Source organism: Loxodonta africana, chromosome 12 (assembly GCF_030014295.1).
Source record: "Loxodonta africana isolate mLoxAfr1 chromosome 12, mLoxAfr1.hap2, whole genome shotgun sequence".
In the NCBI taxonomy this organism is placed as follows: domain Eukaryota; kingdom Metazoa; phylum Chordata; class Mammalia; order Proboscidea; family Elephantidae; genus Loxodonta; species Loxodonta africana.
The window spans coordinates 53,702,368-53,725,740 of NC_087353.1; the positions used below are offsets into that span (position 1 = coordinate 53,702,368).

Here is a 23,373-nt window from a genome sequence, read left to right on the forward strand (position 1 = left end):
TGTGTAGGTCTTGCGTGGGGGAGGGCTTTAGGGTGCTGGGCCTGCCTTTCATCCCAGGCACACCTCAGGCAGTGCCCTTTCTTCCCTGAGCCCAAGTCTCCTCCAGGCCCTCTCCTCTGTCTGTGATGTGCTCAATACTGCAGTGGTACCATATAAGCCCCTGGGAAGAGGCAGGCATCCTTATTTTATCAGTAGGAAAAATGAGGGTCTCGAAAAGGGCAGAGACAGCCCAAGTGTCCATCACCTGATGAACAGGTAAGCACAATGTGGTCCATCCATACAATGAAATATAACCCGGCCATAAAAAGAATGAAGCACTGATACATGCTACAATATAGATGAACCTTGAACACATTATGCTGAGTGAAAGAAACCAGAAAAAAGGGACACACAGTGTATGAGCCCATTTATATGAAATGTCCAGAGTGGGCAAACCCATCGGGACAGAAAGATTAGTAGTTGCTAGGGTCTTGGGGAAGTGGAATGGAAAAGACTATCTAAATGGGTGCAGGGTTTCCTTTTGCAGTGATGAAAAAGTTCCTGAACCAGATAGTGGTGATGGTTGCACAACATTGTGAATGTACTTAAGGCCACTGAATTGTCACATTAAGATGGCTTAAATAGTCAATTTTATGTTATATGGATTTTACCACAGTTTAAAAAATAGGGTTTAGAGTAGCATCTGGCCCAAAGTGAGTGCTACATGGGTGTTAGATCTTATTATTGGGGTACACTGCAGGCCCTCAATAAATGTCCACTGCACTGAAATGAACATCTGCTCTCAGACAACACTTGACATGTTCCCCACTTAATTCTCACAACAATCCGGAGAAGGAGAAATTGTTATCTAGACTTTATACAACAAATGAGAAAACACTCCAGAGGTGTAATAAGACTCTGGAAGCAGAATAAACTCAAGTTCCATGCTAAAACACAGTGTTATCTACTACTAATAAATACTAAATATTATTTCCCATATAGTAGACACTCAAAGCGACTGGGCCCCTCAGGGTACAAGGCAATTAGGAGGGTCCTGGGTCAGGCCCGATGAGGGAGACTGAGCGCTCGGCACCCCTTTGGCTAGGGACTCGGCCTGTGAGGGGCGCCTCCTGGAGCCGCAAGGCGGCTCAACTCGGGTTGATGGCGCTGTCAGCGGCGGAGCAGGCTGCCGTGCGCGCGCTGTGGAGGAAGCTAGGCGACAATGTGGACGTCTACACGACGGAGGCCCTGGAGAGGTGGGCTCCCCTCCAGCCCCCCAGCCTCCCCTTGGGGCTTTCCTGCAGCCCCTGGGGGCTGCCGCCCTCCTGCGCTCCCCCAATCCCCTTCCGGGACGCCCCTTCTTCCCTGCCCTCCACCCCCAGGTAACCGCTCATCCGCCGCTCCACCTGCAGGACCTTCTTCGTCTTCTCCTCCACCAAGACCTACTTCCCCCACTTCGACCTAAGCCCGGGTTCAGCCCAGGTCAAGGCCCACAGCAAGAAGGTGGCAGACGTGCTGACCCACGCCGTCCACCACCTGGACGACCTGCCCAGGGCGCTGTCCGCGCTGAGCGACCTGCACGCGCACAAGTTGAGGGTGGATCCAGTCAACTTCAAGGTGAGGACCCTGCCGGGCAGTCCTACCGTCGCCAGGGAGGCACGGTCCCCATCAGGGCCGGGGTCTGGGGTTGACGAGACCCAGAGGAGTGCTGGGGTGCCGTGGGGCTGAGCGCAGCGCGACCCCGTGCTCCGCAGCTCCTTGGCCACTGCCTGCTGGTAACCCTGGCCCGGCACTACCCGGGAGACTTCAGTGCCACCATGCAGGCCTCGCTGGACAAGTTTCTGAGCCACGTGATCTCCGCGCTGGTCTCCAAGTACCGCTGAAAGGGAGGGGGCGAGGGGGCAGGGTCCTGGGCCTCCCAGCAGCCCAACCGCGTGACTCATGTTTGAGTAAAGTCCCCAAGGCCCCAGGCTGCCTGGAGTGGTGTTCTCTGGAGGGGGCGTGGGGGTGGAGTCCCGGGAAGGGGGTGCAGCCCAATTCCATGTCTTGAAGTTTCACCCGACTGTGTGTCCTTGGCCGCAGCCCCTCGGGGCGCAGACCAGGTGGCCCCTCGGGAGCAGGGAGGGGGGTAGGGGGTAATAGGTCCCTACACCTGCGGCTGGGCAGCTGTTGTCCTGGCCCCGCCACTCTTAGGGGTCTCCTCTGGGATCCTGGTCCCTCACCCGCCTGGGGCGGAGCGTGGGGGTGCAAGACTGGTGGGGCAGGTAGGTGGAGGGACCAGGAAACGCATGCGGTCTCAGCCTCTGAGAAAATAGGGAATGGCACCCCCTGCTGGTGCGGGCTGCGGAACGCTGCCCTCGGCCACATGCCCTCGCAGAGGGCTGAACCCCACAATAGTACACAGCTGCCCTGTGTATTGGTGTATTGGTATTAGTGGTTTTGTGGTTGGAAAGGCTTGAGGGGAAAGCCTCTCATTGCAGGACTCTGGTGGAAGAAGCAGGTCCAACTCCAGCACTCTGTCCGTCTAAGGACAGGGAGGCCAAAGGTTCTCTTATTCTTTTCTGTATTTTTCCTCTTAAAATCATGATCCATGCAGGGACTTATAACTTTTACTCCACCTACTACATCTTCTGGTGAGTCCGAGGCCCTGCAGTCTCCTCCAGGGAGACTTAGGTACGGAAAGGTTATATGTGACACACACAGATAAGCACACAACAGTCTCCCTCCCTCTCTTCACAAACATGGACTGTAACTTTTTTTTTTTTTAAAGAATGGTATCCTCAAAAGTGACACTGGGAATAAGTGGACATGTTGAACTGTATAAAAATACTCAGTATGGGGTAAAAAGAGGGACAGAATTGTATTTGCCACATGTGGCAGACCAAAGGTTAATGTCTCTACTGTACAAGGTAAACCTCCAAATCCTTCCCTTCTTTCTTTTGAAGTCAGACAATCCAATAAAAAATAGGATTAGGGATAACAGACAACTCACAGCAGACCCAGGGCCAAAAGACATTTGCAGCAATCCCCAAAGCTGAGCAAATTCAACGCAGATTGAGAGCTCACAGGACGTCCACGTGCACCATTCCCAGCCTGCGCCTTGCTGATGTCTCAGCCACGAAGGGGCCTGTGTGGGGTGGGTGCAACTGCTGCCTCCCTCTGCCCTGGGCTGTGACCACCCCAAGGCCGATCTGGGGTTTCCCACCCCTGTCCCTGCCACAAGGCACCAGGGAATCCTCCCACAACTGTGTGTCACTTGGTGAGGGGATGGCAGGTAAGCAGCTGGGCACCTCCACCTCAGGGGTGTAGTTAAGGTAACAAGTGCCCAGGGGCAATCTCTAAATTGCATCCCCCTCGATTTCAAGATAGAAGATATTGATGAGATGTGTCAGCAGAAATGCTTTCCCTGCTCTTGCCCCACTGCCTGAGTCAGGCGTCTTCCATATTTGTGGTGCCTTGGGACGTTATTTTTGCCTCATCTGACACCCCCTTGGACCTGCACCTTCTGGTGCCCTCCACCCTGCTCCAGATGGCACCCCCAGGACTGGTTAGAGGTTCCCTTCTTGATGGAGTCCTGGTGGCACCCCTGTACTTGATCGCTTCAACCTACCAGTGATGCAGGATGCTGTGCTCTGGGGCATTCAGGGACCGTCTCCTACTGAAAGAGGGGCATTGGGGGCAAGCTCCAGGTCTGGGGTGTGTCTCCCTGATGATGCTTCAGCCTGGCTCTGTGGAGTGACAGTCATATTAGGCCACACCGGACAGATGCTGGCCATGTCAACCAGCCTCCGGAATGGCAGGATACCTTGGGGAGACCTGGGCTCAGCAGGGGCTAGCTGACAACAGTGGAAGACCTGGGGTGGCCAGGGTAGCTTTTGCCAGCAGGAGCTGTCCCTTTGGAGGGCTTCTGCGGCAAGGTTCAGGCGAGGGGGTGAGCTAGCCTCCTACACTGAGCTGACAGATGGGCCAAGTGGATGCTGCCCGGGTTCCCAGCTCAAGGGTACCCAGAAACTATCCAGCTGCCCAGAGGTGGCTGTCGGGTCAAAGTCCAGGTTACTCGATCTCTCCACGGGGCTGCTGGGGCCCTTTCTCTGTGGCCCCTGCTCCCTCTTACTGTTGTGGGCCCATCTTCCCTCCTGTGGTCCCACCTCTCCCCAGCCCTTTCCCCTCTGTTGGTGTCTAGCAGCCTGTTCAATGCAGGTAATCCATCAACCATGCCCTCGGTGATCAGCTTGTGGCCTCCAGGCCCCTCATGTCCACAATAGCCATTCATACTGCTCTCTCCATCACGGCTGGACCCTGTTGTCTGCCAGACATTCTGCTTGTTGGCCCCCCATGTCCCCGACCTGACCTGCTTCTTCTCTTAGGAAATGTTTATTTCCTCAGTTTGGGATTCTTTGTGGAGGGTGGTCCTTAAGGTGGAGCAGGTCTTTCCGGGCTGGTGCACCCTCTGGGGTTCATGCCCAACCCTCCTGACCCCTGTGGCACACTGAATTACTTAATATGGCCCTTCAAGCCATAGTCTTTACACTCCTTGAATAATTGGGGGGGGAGGGCCTATGCTTGTGACCCACCAAGGGGATTGGACAGCTTGCTGATAATGCAAATAAGGTGTATGGGACTCCGAAAGGGGATATTGGTCAGTTTTGCCATTCCTCTATCCTTAAAAGAGAGCCAATCCCAGAGCAGGGAGGACTTTACTACCACCAAGAAGAGACGAGAGCAGAGTGTGTCCTTTAGACCCGGAATCCCTACACTGAGACCCTCCTAGATCCAGGAGAAATATAGGAGCCGTAACACGGAAGATGGGAGAGACAGCAGCGCAAGATGGCTGTGGTGGGGCTTCTCGGCCCATGGAGCAACAAAGCTGAGTGCCTTCTTACTCGTAGAGTGGGATGCCTCCAGGCACTTATCTGCACCCCTAAAAGAGCTTTGGAATACTTGCCTGAGCAGGGCAGAGGCCAGGCTGGCGGGGGGGGGGGGAGCAGAGAGAGGTATGCCTGCTGGCAAAGATGGGGATACCCTGATCAAAAGAACTGTATCCTGAGCATTGGTGAACCTGAACTATAGTCTATTAAAATCCATTTCCTTTGAGTAGATTCTGACTCACACAGACCCTACAGGACAGAGCAGAACTGCCCTATAGGGGTTCCAAAGAACAGCTGGTGGATTCGAACTGCTGACCATTTGGTTAGCAACCTGAGCTCTTAACCACTGTGCCACCAGGGCTCCTGTAACCTGTTGTGTCCCTAATGCACTCCATAACTGTGAGAACCATCTATGAGTTTTGTGTGGCCATTGCAACAAATTACCCAACTCAGCACAGAAGCAGAGAGTGTCATGACAAGAGGGATGGTTAGTGTCAGAATTGGTAAAAAGGGGACAGAGGAGGAGGCATGCCTGACCTCCACCTCACAGGAATCAAGCCTTGGGCTACTGATCTTGATTCTCCTTCTCCCTCGCCCACCAGGAGTCTGAAATCTACCGCCCCCATTTTCTTCCTCATGCCCACCCCCACCCCCACCCCACCCTCCTTGACCCACTCAGCTTCCTCCAGCTCGCAACCACCTGCTGGAGAGCTCCAGTGAAGAAACTGCACTGGCGCACCTCTGAGCAGAGCCTTTACCTTAGTGGGTGGTCACACCCAGGCCCTCAGTTCTGCTCCAACCTGGACTTTGGGCAAAAGGGCTGTCCCCCTAGGTGGAGGGCCCTGTGACTGCCCTGGGAAGCCCTACAGATAGTCCCACAGTACCTGTCCTCAGGAAGCTTACTGGCACTGACATGAGACTAGTCAGGACACACTGTGCTGAGTGACACTGAGAAGACATGGGCTCCCCAACCCTGAGGCCAGGACCTGGTGCAGGTGGATCATTTGAGAGCAGGAAAGGGGAGGGGGACAGCTGCTGAAGGGCTGGGCTGAGATGCTGCATAAGGGCCCTCCCTGGCCAAGACCTAAGACCTCCTCCCCTGGGTGGATGAGGGCCAAGGACAAGGAGATGCTGTCGTCTGGGACCTGCAGGACCTTAAGCCCATCCCGGCAAAACACACCTCTATTTGTGTATCCAGGTCCGTGAATCCACATCCGGATAGAAAGGGTATAAGCCACTCACAGCACTGGCAGCCCTGAAGAGGTGGAGGGTATTGACCCCACAGCCCACAGGCCAGGGACAGCAGAATTTGTATTCTGAAATCTGACTTGTAAGTAAGATACTGATAAAGAAAATCATGTTTGCAAAATACAATGTAGACCAAAAACTCCTCCAGCCCATGGATCCCTTTTCACCCCACTTCCTGGAGAGTGTGAGCCCCATCACTGGCTATCCCTGCACATCCTCCTGGGGCAGGACAACTGGCCACAGCAAGCTGGTACTCACAAGACCTGCACCATAGTGCCCTCATGTGCCCCATCAAACCAGCCAGACCAAGGGGCCCGCCCACCTCTGCACATTGAGATGGCACCATTTTTACAATGCGACCATACGAAACTCAGAACACTCCCTCCAAAACTAAAAAAAAAAAAAAAATACTCCAGGAAAGTGGAAGGGGGAAAAAAAAGGAGCTCATAAGGTCCGAAGGCAGCTGCCCTACGTGGGCACAGAGCAGCAGAGCTGAGGGTGGCTGACACAATCTGCCTGCCTCAGCGAGTGTGGCCGAACGTCAGCACCTAGTCGGCTCCCCAAGAGGAAACCAAGGCAGCCAGGCCACCTCCTCCCCAGCAGAGACTTCCGTGTGGTTCCTACTGAGAAGTGACGTGAGCACGTCAGGCCCTCAGGAGGGCCTGGAGCAGGAGACACACATATATGCACACAGAGACAGACAGACACATCTGCTCTCCTAATAGGTGATGGGAGTAGAAGATGGGGAAAGTGTGCCAGTGTGTGTCAAATGCCAAAAATGAGAGGTGGTCCAATAATAAGAATCGTAACTTCTCTGAAGGTGAGCACCCACCCCTGGAAAGGCAAGGGCAGCGGCCACTACTCCATCCCCTGGAAGTCTCAGTGAGGTCTCCAGACACACGGAGTGAGGGGCCAAGACCCCACCATGGGCAGGCAGGCTACGAGGCAGCCGTCGGGTTTATTTATTCCTACTCAACATAACCCCCAACATAGAATGAGCAACTCTGTACATCTCTAGAAACTCACTGCTAGCTCCAGAACAATATAAAGTTTAAACTACAAAAGGTGAGTTGTAGTCAACAAATATAAAGGGTGACTTCAAGCTGCTGAACGTTCGTCAGATTATGTACAGCGTGCCGGGTGGCTCATATCTCGCCAGCCTCCTTCTCCTCCGACCTCCGTGAGGCTGCCTTTCCGTTGGAGCCCTCGAGCCTCCACTCTGCAGCGCCCCTCTCACTCCGCCCTTGCTCCCAGGACTCCTCTCTCGATGCTCGCTCTCGGGAGAACCTGAGGAGGGGGAACCACAGGCTCAAGGTAGCCACCGTTACCCTGTGGCTGGCTGCTCAGGTGCCAAAAAGCAGCCCTCAACACTGGGTAGGGAAGGCAAAGCATCCACCACAGCTCAGGGTCCTGCAGGTTAGGGCACCCAGCCAACTTGTGCCACCCACTGAAAAGCGAAGTCTGCAGAGACTTTAATAACAGGAAGAGCTGACACTGTAAGTCGAGCAAAGGGAACAAAACAGAAGCGTGCATACGCAATATGGTCCACCACAGAAACACAAGTTAAAAAAAGGCCACAGTCAAAGTGTGTGCAAACATCAACAGTGGCTGAGTGGGATTTGAGTGGTGCTGTGCCTATTCACCTGATGAGGACACAGGTCCTCATCAGGGCTCTAGGAAATCGAGGTGACCGTCAGCCCAGGACAGGAACCTGTGAGCAGACACAGTGCTGGGCACACAGTGATAGCATGGTTGTATGTGTGTGAGCAAGCGCCTCCACACAGCCCTGAACTCCCCAGGCCCCACACTGTCCTTTGGATGCCTGCAGTCCCTACCAGACGTGGCCACGGGCCCTGTTGAGACCCGAGAACACGAGAGAGGGGTTCACTCCTGCTGCAGTACCGAAGGACTCAGGTAGTTACTTGTATTTCGAGCTCCGATCCCTGGAGGCCCGGCGGTGGCCCCGACTGTGGCTCCGGGAACGGCTCCGGTGGCGCCGGTGTCTGTCTCGGGACCAGGACCGGGAAGACTTGCGTCGCTCACGGGAGGTAGATCTTGACCGCCTCCGACGCCGGTCCCGAGAGCGCGACCTGACCGAGAAGACAAAGAAAGCTCTGAAGTGACTCTGTACGCCTACTGCACACAACTGCCCACCTGGGAGCCACCTTCTGGATTCTGGAGCCTCCTTCCAGGAACCAGGGTGGCGGCACCACCTGGACACCCTCCTCTCAGCACATTCTGCTCATTGCTTTAGTGACATTTCCTCTTTCCCCCATCAGAATATTCCCATCATTAACTGGCTGGCCCATTCCAATGCCACTCCATAAAGCCATCTCCACCAGGGAATCCTCAAGAGGGGCCATGGCTCCCATCTTCCCCCAATTCATGGACCCTCCTCTGTGCTCACCCGGCCACCCCCAGGCCCCAGGGCAGAGGGCATGAGTCTCACCCATTAAGATACAGGGATTAATTAGTAAGGAAAATATCCGTGACTGGGAAGGTCAACGGGTCTGAAAACCTACCTCCTGCGATCTCTGGTCCTTGATCCAGACCTGAAAAAGGACAAAACGATCAACTTCCCAGAAACACTCCATCGCTCGGGCTCTTATGGAGGTGCTAAGTCTTTGAGCAGGTGGGAGCCTGGTCCTGGGGGAGCTGAAGCCTCTGAAGTGGACCCTCGTAGCCTCAACCGCCTCTCGTTCCCACCCTCAGCTCACCGACCTTCGGTGGTCTACACTTCAGGGACAGTCTGCTTGAGGCACAGACATATCCCCATAATAAACCTCCCCTCACCCCATGTGTGGAACAGTATGTGCTTTGTCTGGGCTCAGCCAGACCTCCACTCCATATACCATGTATTTGTTTTTCTTTTAATGGAGTCCCTGAGTAGTACAAATGGTGAATGCAATCAGCTGCTAACTGCAAGGCCCACCCAGAGGTGCCTCAGAAGAAAGGCCTGGTGATCTCCTGAAAACACAGCCACTGAGAACCCTATGGAGCACAGTTCTGCTATGACACACATAGGGTCACCTCAAGCTGGAGTTAACTCAGTGGCAAATGGTTTTCTTTTTTTAGGCATTTAACAGCTCTTCATCATTACAAGCAGCACTGCCATGATCGTGGGGGTCCTGAGGCCCATGGCAAACCCGTCCCACACAGCATCTCCTATCAGCAAGACTCACCGTCTGCTCAGCCTCTCCTCTCTCTCTCTCTCCTCTCTCCTCCTCAAGCGATCCTGGTTTCTCTTCTCCTGCTTTTCAGTCACTGTTTTCTAATTAAATGAGAAATTGAGAAAATGAGGTAAGAGCAAGTTATACAACCTAAAATGCATCTCAGTATTGGCAATTTAAAAATACAAGAGAAATTCTTAGGAGACAGGCTACATTTCATTTTTAAAGCTTCTTAATCAATGGTGAAGGCAGAAATGCTTCATCACTGCACTTTATGAATCAGGGACAGAGTGCACATTCCCAAAGAGGTTCTGCACTTCTAGGTCACAGGGACCTATCACACTGCTTTAAACCAACCCAGAAAGCTAGCTTTTTACCCAAAGGAGACTCCACAGGCTTTGTGGAGAAATGTAACAGGTATGCCAGACCTAAACACATCTGGCTGCTATGTGCCAAACTCCTGCTGGCCTTAGACCCATGTCGTGCCAGCAGACCAACAGGTGCCTTCACGAACCCACAGCACCACTTTCAAAACCCAGCAACCTGCCACTGATCTTGAATCAATGGGAAGGACACGAACTGGGCAGGCAGGAGGGCCTCTCACTTGAGAAACCACTCCTGCAAATCTGTCACTGGATTCAGCACAGCCCCCACGCGCAGCTTCTACTCAAAGCCCTTCAGTGACCTCATCTTTCCCCAAGGGAAGTACATTAGAGCTGGTGAGGATAAGAGGATTATCCTAAATGCTGTGTGTGATAGTATGCACCCTCCCAGACAAGTGGGCAGAATAGGGACTGAAAGGGAAGCCTTTCTCTTCCTCAAGACACTTTCAAGTACCTCTGGCTCCTCCCTGCCAAACCCAACCTCCTATCCTTCACCTGACGAGGGGCACACAATGATCAGCAGTTCCAAGGGATTCGATGTCCATGCTCTTTGCTAAAGACCACAGGCTTATGGTCCAGGGATCATCTCCTTTCCAACCCCCGTTCCATAAAAAGCCCTCCTTCAAAATGCTGAAACCAGATAACCGGGAGCTCCTAAAAATCAAACACCTACGCTCATCTAAAGACTCCACCAAAAGAGTAAAAAGACTACCTACAGACTGGGAAAAAAATTTCAGCTACAACATCTCCGACCAGCACCTGAACTCTAAATCCTACATGACTCTGCTAAAACTCAACCACAAAAAAACAACCCAATTAAGAAATGGACAAAGGGTATGAACAGGCACTTCAATGAAGAAGACATTCAAGCGGCTGACAGATACATGAGGAAATGCTCATGATCAGTAGCCATTAGAGAAATGCAAGTCAAAACTACAATGGGATTCCATTTCACTCCAACAAGGCTGGCACTAATCCAAAAAACACAAAATAATAAATGTTGGAGAGGCTACGGAGAGACTGGAACACTTATACACTGCTGATGGGAATGTCAAATGGTACAACCACTTTGGAAATCGATTTGACACTTCCTTAAAAAGCTAGAAATAGAACTACCATACGATCCAGCAATCCCACTCCTTGGAATACATTCTAGAGAAATAAAAGCCTTTACACGAACAGATATATGCACGCCCATGTTTGTTGCAGCACTGTTTACAACAGCAAAAACATGGAAGCAACCAAGGTGCCCATCAACGGATGAATGGATAAATAAATTACAGTATATTCACACAAGGGAATACTATGCATTGATAAAGATCAGTAAAGAATCTGTGAAACATTTCATAACATGGAGGAACCTGGAAGGCATTATGCTGAGTGAAATTAGTCAGTTCCAAAAGGACAAATATTGTATAAGACCACTATTATAAGCACTTGAGAAATAGTTTAAACTAAGAAGAAAACATTCTTTCCTGGTTACGAGGCGGGGGGAGGGAGGGAGGGTGGGAGAGGGGTATTCACTAATTAGATAGTAGATCACAACTACTTTAGGTGAAGGGAAAGACAGCACACAATACAGGGTAGGTCAGCACAATTGGACTAAACCAAAAGCAAAGAAGTTTCCTGAATAAACTGAATGCTTCGAAGGTCAGCGTAGCAGGGGCAGGGGTCTGGGGACCATGGTTTCAGGCAACATCTAAGTCAATTGGCATAATAAGACCTATTAACAAAACGTACTGCATCCCACTTTGAAGAGTGGCATCTGGGGTCTTAAACGCTAGCAAGCAGCCATCTAAGATGCATCAATTGATCTCAACCCACCTGGATCAAAGAGAATGAACAACACCAAGGACACAAAGTGATTATGAGCCCAAGAGACAGAAAGGGCCACATGAACCAGCGACTACATCATCCTGAGACCAGAAGAACTAGATGGTGCCTGGCTACAACCTATGACTGCCCTGACAGGGAACACAACAAATAACCCCTGAGGGAGCAGGAAGAGCAGTGGGATGCAAACCCCAAATTCTCATAAGACCACACTTAATGGTCTGACTGAGACTAGAAGGACCCCAGTGGTCATGGCCCCCAGACCTTCTGTTGGCCCAGGATAGGAACCATTCCCGAAGCCAACTCTTCAGACATGGACTGGACTGGACAATGGGTTGGAGAGGGATGCTGGTAAGGCGTGAGCTACTTGGTTCTGGTGGACACTTGAGACTATGTTGGCATCTCCTGCCTGGAAGGGAGATGGGAGGATAGAGGGGCTTAGAAGCTGGCAAAATGGTCATGAAAAGAGAATGGAAGGAGGGAGCGGGCTGTCTCATGGCGGGGGGCTAGAGTAATTGGGAATATGTAGCAAGGTGTATATAAGTTTTTATGTGAGAGACTGACTTGATTTGTAAACTTCCACTTGAAGCACAATAAAAATTATTTTTAAAAAAAGCCCTCCTTCTCCCACCTGACAAGAAAGGCCTTACTCATACCCAACTCCTGCACTGCCCTGAAGCGTAAACACCTCTGGGCACCAGCAAAGGACTGATATGAGTGACCCCGCTATTAACTCAGGCCAGAAGGCCCTGCCACCCACCCTGCCCTCCAGAGATGCAGAAGTACATTTTGTGCTACTAGCTTAATAATCATTTATTAAGTCTGCAACATATTTGTGTTCTTTTAACCTATTCTATATTACTCATAATTGCAATTGTATCTTTCTAGGTTAAGTTGACACTTAGGTTCTTAAGGCTGCAGAAAAAAATTTCAATATATTCAAATTTCTGATGCAGAGACATGATGAAAGGTTTTCAGGTATAAAAAGATATTAGGACAAAATTCTGAGGTAACATGGAACAGAAATACAATTTAAATAAATATAAAATTACCAACTGCTGAAGAGCAAATTTTTAACAGGGATGACAATGGATACCAATTATGTTATTATTTATATTCCTTTGCATACATATAAAATAATTTTTATATCTTTTTAACTATAAACTTATAAGGAAGAACTCCAATTCAAAAATGTGTGACAAAATATACCACTTTTCAGAATTCTATCGGGGACAGAAGCAGAAATGTTTCTAGACTCAAAAATGTTTCAATGCCTCCTCCCTCTCCCCACCTGTCACCTACAGGGGCCCTCCTCAGAGCTCAGCCTTTTCTGCTGCCCCTTCCTGGGTGTGCAGACCCTGGGCTGTGAAAGAAGGCTTGCTTGCCACAGTGTTCTACAGTCTGTGTGTCTGTCCATCTGCCAGGAAGCCTACATGCTTCTCCACATACGACCTGGGGGTCCTGAGAGCTGCAGGGAAGGCTCCATCAAGGCCGAAGAATGACAACTCCAAGTATGTGAAACTCAGCCAACTTTATTCTTAGTCTTCCACACACAGGATTTCAAATTTTCAGAGCCTAATCCAGGAGGCCTGGCGGCACAATTAAGCACTCAGCTGCTAAATGAAAGGTCGGAGGTTCAAACCCATCCAGCGGCTCCGCAGGAGAAACACCTGGTGATCTGCTCCCGTAAAGATTAACCAAAACCAAACCCGTTGCCGTAGAGTCGATTCCAACTCATTGCACCCCTGTCAGAGTAGAGCTGCCCTGTAGTTTCCAAGGAGTGCCTGGCGGATTTGAACTGCCGACCTTTCGGTTAGCAGCCGTAGCACTTAACCATTACACCACGAGGGTTTCCCTCGTAAAGATAACTACCTAGGAAACCCTATTGGATAGATCTACTCTGTCATATGGCGTCACCCTGAGTCAGAAGTGACTCAATGGCACCCAACAACAACCACCCAGGAAAGTGTGGGGAAAAAAAGAGTAGCTGTCTAGGGCTGGGGGGTTGGGGAGCAGTGCAGGACTATCAGAAAAGCAAGCCCCTCTTCATCCTAAGAGATTAGGAGCCTCTGAGGGGGCTCAAAGGGAAGGGGCTCAAGTGTGTCGTCTTCTATCCAGCCCACCACTGTCCAACACCTGCTGCTGTCCAAGGGGAAAGATGCGAGCTCACTGGTCGTCCTTCATCCTAGCGACTTTACAGGTGGGCAGGAGCAGTCTGTGCCTAGGATTGACTCTGTCACTTTACTCTGCAAACAAGGAGATCTTAGGTCTCTTGTGGGCACAAGTGGTGAAATCTGAGTTTTTCACTATAAAACTCAAGGCATGTTCTTAAAAGGTTAGAACACTAGGCTTTTTAGTGTTAAAGAGACGGGAAGACGACCAAGACCTCTCAGGTTCCGCCATAACATGACAACTGATCTTACCCTCAGCTGGTCCAGCTTTTCCCGGATCTGAATGAACCCCAAGTGTAACTTGCCCCCAAAGTGGTCTGCGAGGCGCCGGTCATTGTCATGGAGACCAAGGTAGGCTGAGCAGACCTCACAGACACGCAGCTTCTGCTGCTGAAAACTGGATGCAGGCATGGAATTTCTGTATTCTTCCTGGAGAACAGGAATAGAAAGACAAGTGAGTTATGAAGAACCAGCCACCACACACCCAACCCAAGAGGAAAACGATTTAAAGGAACTATAGAAATGATTTTCAAATAAGCTCACGGCTATGACTTCAAAGCGACAAGAAGCATTCGAAACACAGAGCAGGAATCTGTCTCTGCCCAGACAACCTGCCAGACATCTCTGTCGTGCACAAAGGAGCGTCATGATAACCAGAACCAGAGGAGGGTTTCTGATACGGCCCTTCAATGACAACACAGGGCCACAAATGGTCGTGTGCCTGCCATGTTTATTGTTGAGGGCTTCTTCTCTTAACAAAAGATGCAGCAGTTACAGTGGAGGGGGTGAGGAGGTATCCTACTTTAATTTGCATTTCCAAGGGAGTGTTTTGGATGTATGGACTGATGGGAAGTTGCTCATACCCAGCTCTCCCTTTCAATGAGTGTGGATGACTATTTAAATGCAATTATTTAAACATGGATCTTGAAGGCACATTTTAGTTAGGTCATAAGCTGCAATAACTGCGCCTCTGGTTTCTTCTCTTTTTACTTGTGATTTACCTTGAGGCTAAGTTATTTCCTGAGATTGAACTTAGACTCTGCAGTGGCAGCTGGGACAGAGGTTTATTTTGTTCTGTTCTGCACTTTTTTGTTTGAAGGAAATGCTAACGTATTGTCCTACCAAATTCTGACTTCGGGGCTGCACTGTGGGGTAGCTTCCTGGCATTGGGACACAGCCACCACACTGCATGTGCTTCTGCAAAAAGTGATGCGAGGACCCACCGTCTTACTGTGCCACATCTAAGCCTTTATGTGCAGAAACAGACCATCTGTATACGAGTAGCTTTTCTTTTCTCCCTCCTTTATGTTATCAAAGGACAGAGTTTATCTAGGGATGTCATTAAACGGGGGTGCCAGCCCTCGAGGGTTCTAAAGCACTAGCTGGGCACCAACACCTTCCAACAGACACACACTGTGACCTCCCTTGCAGCCGCCTGCAGTGCCTGATGATCCTGGCTGGAGCAGCGTTATCACTCTGTCTCCTCACAGGATCTGAGTCTCAGTGGCCTCTGACAGCCACAAGCCTGACCCCCTCATTAGCTCTACTCCGTCAACCATGACTGAGCATGACCAGTGGTAGGCACTGTGCGGAGCCAGGGGTGTGATGACCAGACAGACCCAGTTGGGGCAGTACATATCACCCCATCCAATCACTTCTCAGTCTGCAGGTTTCCCCTAAGGGGAGATCCTGCCACACTACCAGACAACCCCCCTCCTACTGACCCCAAACCACTCTCAAACTCAGAGCCCCACTTATTTCACTGAGTACTTATCTTAGTCTGAATGAATCTTCACCATTTGTTCCCACTTAACTCTCTGAACCCCCTGCCCTGCCCCCTGGAACTCAGTCTCCGTAGAGGAAGACCTTCTCTCAAACCCGAGGCCCGAAGACCACCCGGCATACACACAAAAAACCAAAAAAAAAAAAAAAGTCCACTGCCATTGAGTTGACTCTGACTCATGCTGACCCTATAAGACAGAGTAAAACTGCACCACAGAGTTTCCAAGGCTGTAAATCTTTAAGGTAGCAGGCTGCCACATTTTTCTCCTAGAGTGGCCGGTGGATTCAAAGCGCTGACCTTTCGTTTAGCAGCTGAGTACTTCAACTACCACATCACCAGGGCTCTCAACTCTACCCCAGCCACACAAGCTAAATAGAAGCTACTGCCCACCAACATCCCAGGAAGTAGAAGGACCCAGAGAGGCACATGCACAAACATCACTCCACTGACCCTCCTGGAACTCGAAGCAGGCAGGCCTACAAGCATCCTCTACAGATGAGACACTGCACTCAGAGATGGCAGGGGCCAGCCCCCACTCTCTCAGCAGTCCTGCTCCCCTCCCTGTGAGGGTGCTCCCCACCAACCTCAGCTTCTTTCTTCTTTGTACGGACTTTCTCTACTTCCGTGAGGATCTTCTGGGATTCATCCACATTCCCTTCTGCTCCTAGCTGCTCTGCTTTAGCAAGGAGTTTTCCTATTTCTTCGTTCAACTCATGTACTTTTTCTGCCTGAGGGGATAGAGAAAGTATCAGGTATGCAGACCCTAAAAACAAGAATTACAATGCAAAGATGTGTTTCTCTTGCTGCGTTTCCAGTAAAGAATAGCCCAAGATCCATTCTGTATCACATCTGTTTTTCACAAATTATAGACTCTACCACATCACACCCACCCTTTGTCTCAAGACACAGAGTGTCCCTGAGTGGTCCCAGCACTGTCCCGCCGGCTGCTCTCTGTGCTGCAAGCGACATGCCCTGATTATTAGGCTTCACCCCCAGGAATACAGCCAGAACGCTCCTTTGAAGCGAGAATGGCGAGGCTTTGTCTCACGTACTTTGGACATATTATCAGGAGGGACCAATCCCTGGAGAAGGATATCATGCTTGGTAAAGCAGAGTGAAAAAGAGGAAGACCCTCAAAGAGATGGACTGACACAGTGGCTCCAACAACAGGCTTAAACACAGCAACAATTGTGAGGATGGCACAGCACCCAGCAGTGTTTTGTCCTGTTGTACACGGGGCTGCTATAAGTCAGAACCAACTCAACAGCACCTAACACCAATCCTCAGGAACAAAATAATAGCACCTTCAGTCCAACCAGCAATTGAATGTGTCCTAAGAGATATGCTTTTACAATACCGAAAGGGAAAACTACAAGCCTCAGCCCCCTGAGGGGAGCAGAGGATAAAGCACTGACACGAAGGCCAGCTGCCTTTTGTGTCACATGGTCATTTAAGACCACTGACACACGGCTGCTAGACCACAGCCTCTCCAAAGTGGGAGCATGCTGAGGCAGTGAGTGCATCCTCCCCACGGATGCCCAGTCACACTGATGGGACTGACAGCCAACTACGCCCCTTTTGACGCAGGACAGAGCCGCCCTGGCTCACCTTGGCTGAGACCTCAGCACTGATCTCCTCTTGGGTCTCTGCCAGCCGCTTCTTGGCGAGCTCTGTTCTGCGGTCGCACTCAGCAATGAAGGACTCCAGGTGATCCATCGCCTAGTCAGGAAAAGCAGAGCAAGGCCATCGATCTGACAGGAAGTACATGCCTGGGTCTGCTACTTAGAGCCTGTAGGTTCAATGGGATGGTCTCAGGCTATGCTACAGCCAACACATCCACACCAGGGGAAATCAGAGGGGGCTGGTTAACTCAACCAGCTATTCAGAGGATGGTCTCCTCATTGCATTTACTCACTTATTTCCAAAATTATAAAAGGACCCCCAACTCTCAATAACATCATGAGGAAAACCAAATACATGGACATAACAAATGGAGTTCTGTAAGGGGAAGCTAGCGACAAGGCCCTTTTCTACAGACTGGCAGGAGGTGCACAGGATGTACTCACTGGCCTCCATGAGCCATGTACATATTATCCCTCAGGTTCTAAGGTAAAGTCCCCCCTTTTACCTCAAAAACAAAATAAACATTACTGAGAGCTGTGAATACATTCTTATCACGTACTGTCTAAAGCAGCAGGAAAACCAGTTACAGGAAAAGATGCTCTGGAAATCGATAAATGCTTACTCAGAAAAGAGTTGGTGAAAAGCAGTAAGAAAACTAATTATTGTCACATATAGTAAACAGCTGGTCTGCCATAACTAGGCAAAAGCTTCAACATAACTAGACAAAAAGCTCCAACATAATTTCCAGTAAGCAAAAAGGGCAGACTATTAGCAGCAATAAGAGACACCTGAGGTTACAACAGTTCAGCCTGCTACTGTTAGCATCATTTTAAATGTCGACTGCAAGTGAGTTCAACAGTGTGGGCAACAAGGTGATCCACCACCAAAAAACAGAGAAAAGAACTTTTAGGTAAGATGAGAAGACAGACAAAAATCAGGCCAACAGACCAGGTGATGGCAACGCCCCTCACTCCATGGACAAAAGAGATTTGGCCGGCTGGGGAACAGCAGCCCACAAGACTAGTGACCCTGGGATGGACAGCCAAGGACACTAGAGAGGTTTATGGCTCTCCTTCAGAAACCTGAAATACTTTTTCCAAATAAATGAGTATTTGGCAGTCAGCTAAGCCAGGGGATGAGGCTCTATGATGCCACCGAGCCCCCACGACACTAAAAAGAGGCCCAGTCACACATCCCTCAGTAGGTGTGGAACTCAGGACTGCATCTCTCCCATAGGTCACCCAAATACCTGCAGCGAGCGTTTCACAGTGTCCAAATCAATGAATTGGGAAAGTAATGTGTCTGCCCACACAAACTCACATGCCCAGACAGGCATGTACTCCTGGAGAGATGACAAGTTCACCAAGTTCACCAACTCTACTGACAGCCACTGTGCCCACCCACCTTCACCCCAGGACAACACCCTGACAGACCAGCCCAAGGAGTCCCAGGCACCATGTGACCCAAGCAACACCATCACACCAGACAGACAGACTGACAGACCAGGGATGCCCTCACTGGGCTCAAGTGGGGGATGGACACCTGACACCTTACAGCCTTTCTTTACGAACCAAATACCTGCATTTTCAGCAGAAGCCAAATTGGCTACTGACTCAGATATCTGATAACCTGTAAACTAAACTTCATACAGAGATCAAGAAGAGCACAGAGACGTTATTTAACTGCCACATTCTTTAAACAGTGGATCTGTCCTCTACTTCCATCAACATGTTTCTCAATTTCTGACTGGTTGCTAAACCCTAAAGACTAGGTTTAAATGACAAAAAAGATATGAGTTCAAAATTAGGTTCCAACCACAACCTGCCACTTTACTAGCACCTCATATGCAAATACTGCCAGGCATCCTCACAGTGCAGCCCACCCCGGCCTTTTAGGCAGATCTCCCTGCACATAGGGCCATCCAGTGTTGGTTCCTGGTGAGTGTCATCCTGATGGCCTGCCCAGGAACAGTGACCCCAGCCAGCAACCAGTGAGCCTGGAGGAGGAGCCCTTGCTGTCAGAACACCCTCAACAGCGAGCAGACTGTCTTACTGTCTCCATTTCACAGACAAAGAAACAGGAACAACTTCCAAACCACCACATGTGGAGTCCAGATGCAGTGACCCTGTGGTGCGGCCATAAAACCTAACATTTAGTCCTCCCGACAACCCAATTATAGATGAATAAACAAAAACACAAACCCCGCTGTTGTTGAGTGCATTCCAACTCATAGTGACCATACAGGACAGAATGGAACTGCCCCAGAGGGTTTCCAAGGCTATAATCTTTACAGGAGCAGACTGCCACCATCTTTCTCCCACAGAGCGGCTGGTGGGTTCAAACCGGCAACCTCTGGGTTAACTGAGTGCTTAACCATTGCACCACCAGGGCAATAACCTGTCCGAGGCCATACAGGGACTCTTGCGGAGGTAGTGATTTAGGGGACTATAACTATATACTGTACACCTGTGAGGTATAGTGAGAACTGGTTTCATCTGACACATTAAAGACAGTTTGGACATCAGCTTATTTTGGAAACCTGTCATATAAAATACCACAAAGCAAAACAACCCGGGGAAAGGGTTTTTCACTGAAATTTTCGCTGAATTAAAGAGATAAACAAATCCTTTACACTTTCAGTGTGTTAACACTAAAGAACTGCTTTGTAACTTTTTCATAATTTAAACTAATACGAGTACTGCTGTTTGCCAGTTGAGATAAGTGAAATTCATTTATTGACTACCCAAAAGCAAGTATTGCACGCCCTTTCCTAAGGGAATTTCTGGATAATACATTCTCAAGAAACTGGGGCCTGGGCTCGTATGGTCAGGCAGGGAGGAAGCCCGTGGTGCAGCTCTAGGGGTATCTTCTCCCAAATAAAATACGTGAGTTCTGGGGGTGGGGAAGGTATAGGCAAGGAACAAAGGCCTACAAAGCAACACTTCTTTACACCTCTTTGACTTGCATTGACTCGGAAGTTTGGTAACTGGCCCTTCTGCTATGAGAATGACAGATGCTGAGACCTCTCTGACTCCACAGCTCCACTTCTGGGACTTTCTTTACACAGACTCACACATGTGCAGCTGTGCACCATTATTCTCTGCAGCACCATGACCACCAACGGAAGACTGGTCATGTAAACTTTACATGCAGCCACAGGAAAGAATATGAACACTTTACGTACAACAAGCATAATCTCAAGATATACCGAAGAGGTAACACAAAAAAGGGTATGTGCAGAATAGCATGTGATTAGACTACCATTTGTGTAAAAAAGCGAATACTCACACACACTTTCCCTGTCTGGTATCCCCATGAACACTCAAGGAAACAGAAGAAACCTCACAATAATAGGCTGCGTCTGAAGATAACGCCAGATAGCTGAAGGGGGGGAGGCTTTTTACAACACCCATCTTTTGAATTTTGAACCATGTGAATGTTCTACATATTTAAAAAATTGATTCTATTAAAGATGCTATGCCTGTAACGAAATCACTGATGTAGGCAATGCTCCTCAGGGCTGCTGAGAGCAGGAGGCTGGGGTGGGGGGAGTCCAGAGCCTTGTCAAAGAGAAGGGCTTGAATATGAAAATCATACTTCAAGACCTAACTCCCAGGTTATAGGAAATTTCAGAGAGAGTGGAACACATTAATAAGACATCATAAGGGTACAATCAGCAAAATCCAAAATGCAAGAAATTTAAACACTAACTTCTTCAAAAAGAGTAAAAAGACTTAAGCATATAAATCAAACAGATCGTGTGGCCCTTATATTGGATCCTGAGTCAAATTACTAAAAAAATTTTGGGGGGAAGATAATCTGGGAAATTTCAACTCTGATTGAGTATTAAGTGATGCTAAGAAGTTTTAAAAATACTGATTACATGTTTTATAAAGTCCTCATTTTTTAGACATACTATTCGAAGTATTTACCAGATGGAATTATATACATAAAATCTACTTTAAAATAACCCAGTAGGGAAAGACTGAGCAGGATGAAGATGAAACAGTCCTGGTGTCAATAGTCAGCGACAACTAGGAGTGGGAACAGGGGACTTAATTGTTCTTTTCACTTTTGTATGGTTTAAGTTTTTTTTTTTTTTGGTTTAAGATGCTAAGCAGATTCTGTTACAACCAAATGCAGTATCAGATCAGGGTACACAGAAATTCAAACACCAATGGCAACACTGAGAAACACCCATGCGTCACATAAAGTCTGTTAGGACAACTTTTGTTATATCCATGGTCCCATAAAGTTTCTTTTTTGTAAAGGGAAAGCAGCTCCCTTTTTCTTTATTTCCCTCTAATGATTCTAAAGACCCCAAACCCAGACTTGCAGCACCGGACCATGGATGGGATATAGGCAGGTGAGGCAGAGAACATGACTCTGGGTGCAGGCTGTGGGGCCGGGCACATACTCTGCTCCCTCCTCACTGGCTTCTCTCTCTGAATATCAGCAGCTCACAAAAGTTCATCCCTAAAGGCAAAGACAATTCTGCCTCCTAGGGGAAGAAGGGCAGGCCACACCCCCGCCCCAAGTGGTCACATACATTGGCCATGCTCTGGCCACCCCTTGTTGGAACTGGAGCCCACTGGCATTCAGAGGGATCCCCAGTGGCATAGCAGTTAAGTGCTACTGCTGCTAACCAAAAGGTCAGCAGTTTGAATCCACCAGCCACTTCTTGGAAACCCTATGGGGGCAGTTCTACTCTGTCCTATAGGGTTGCTATGAATCAGAACTGACTCAACAGCAACGGATATTGACATTCAGAGGTGGAAGACAAGATGAGGTTGGGCGGTGGCAGGACAGAAACACAAGCGTTTCCTGATGGCCCACACCCCTTTGCATCAGGATGGGCCTGAGGGGCCGAGCAGGTGGCTCATCTTGGCCTTAAAATCTAGAGGCCGGGACTCTGGGCTTAGCATGTCTTGAAGAACATCACTCCTCCAGCTTCTCTCCTCAGCCTGGCTACCCCAGCCTGCCTGTCTGGACTCACCCCCATGTGGCTCAATTCCCAGAGGGGCTTCGACACTAACCAAGGCCCATGCCAACCCCCCAAGCTGTGCAAGAGACACAGCACAAGTGGAGGCTGTCCCAGGCAGCTGTTCCAGCACGATTCGCTCTGGTTAAATCCTTCCGGGCCCACCAGGGTGCTGATGGTTCATGGGAGGAACAGGCCGAAACACAGCCCCTGACCTATGAGAGGTGAACCCCTGAACTCCTGGTCACAGTCTGTGCAGACGCAGTTGCCTCACCCAGCTTGAGAAGGCAGCTGTTGCTCCATGACCTCCGACCAGCCCCAGGCAGGCTGTGGAGATTCCATCCTACAATCCATGCCTATGAGGTCCCTCCCCAGGAGACAGCAGCCATGCCTTATCTTGTGCACTCCAGAGCTCTTACCATCAGGTAGTGGGAGACCCCCTTCCTCTTGAATCCCTTCTGAAGTAATGAGGTGGAAATCAATAAGCCAAGAACACCCAGCAGCAACAAGGACAACCAGGAGTGGGCTCCCATAAGGTTTTAATATAACAAGCTTTACGGGAGTTGGTATGTAACTATAGGTCGTACCTAAGTTGGACATTCATAACCTGAGGGCTGCCTGTATATAATACAGTGTTCGCACAATGTCCAAATCACATAATGTCCTATTTCACAGAACGTATCATGGACAGTAAGCAACGCACGACTGTATTTAAAGATAAAATAACAGGACATATGATGTTTGCTTCAAAATAATACAGGAAGAGGAGGAGTTGATCACTGCTAAGGTTGAGACCCGTTACAACAGCTCATCTCCTTTTAGTATGCTTGAAATTCTGCCTAATAAAAAGTTTTGAGAACAGGGTGCTCGAGCTCCCTTATGAAGCAGAGCCTCGGAATGCTGACCTAGCACCTACCCTGGACTGGCAGTAGCAGGGGTTTCCAGTAACTGCTCTGAAATAAAACTTTTTTTTAAATAGTATTTTATTGTTTTAAGTGAAAGTTTACACAGCAAATTGGGTTCTCCCGTTAACAATTTTTGTACAAATTGTTCTGTGCCATTGATTACAATTTTTACAGTCTCAGCATTCTCATTATTTCCATTCTGTCTGTTCTGTTTCCATTGATCTAGCTTTCCTTCCCCTGCTAGTCTCCCACCACCCCGATGGCAAGAGCCTCCTTGCAAAGGCTTCTCATCTTTACTTCTGAGTAAATATTGACTGGTCATATAGTTAATTGTTTAAGGGAGCACATTACTCATAGCTGATGTTTATTTTATAAGACACTCTATTATGTGGCTGAAAGGTGACCTACAGAAACATCTTTAATTCCAAC

At 49.4% G+C, this 23,373-nt stretch overlaps 2 protein-coding genes across 5 annotated transcripts in view; one reads left to right on the forward strand and one right to left on the reverse strand.

Annotated features, from left to right (window-relative positions):
* Positions 1-1,101: 1,101 nt before the first annotated feature.
* On the forward strand, positions 1,102-2,586 carry HBQ1 (hemoglobin subunit theta 1). The gene is made up of 3 exons (XM_003417803.3): positions 1,102-1,235; positions 1,392-1,596; positions 1,734-2,586. The coding sequence occupies exons 1-3, from the start codon at positions 1,141-1,143 to the stop codon at positions 1,860-1,862; spliced, it is 429 nt and encodes a 142-aa protein (XP_003417851.3). The 5' UTR covers positions 1,102-1,140; the 3' UTR covers positions 1,863-2,586.
* Positions 2,587-7,034: 4,448 nt separating this feature from the next.
* The window catches only part of LUC7L (LUC7 like), a 29,462-nt gene continuing 13,123 nt past the window's right edge, over positions 7,035-23,373 (reverse strand). For all 4 annotated transcript variants that reach the window (XM_003417802.4, XM_010597469.3, XM_064295258.1 and 1 more), the window contains 7 exons: positions 17,044-17,154; positions 16,020-16,163; positions 13,905-14,081; positions 9,278-9,366; positions 8,618-8,647; positions 8,018-8,185; positions 7,035-7,382 (listed from right to left, as the gene is read on the reverse strand). In XM_003417802.4, coding sequence (XP_003417850.1) covers positions 7,241-7,382; positions 8,018-8,185; positions 8,618-8,647; positions 9,278-9,366; positions 13,905-14,081; positions 16,020-16,163; positions 17,044-17,154 — 861 coding nt within the window. In that variant the 3' untranslated portion in view covers positions 7,035-7,240. The remainder of the gene's footprint in view (positions 7,383-8,017; positions 8,186-8,617; positions 8,648-9,277; positions 9,367-13,904; positions 14,082-16,019; positions 16,164-17,043; positions 17,155-23,373) is intronic.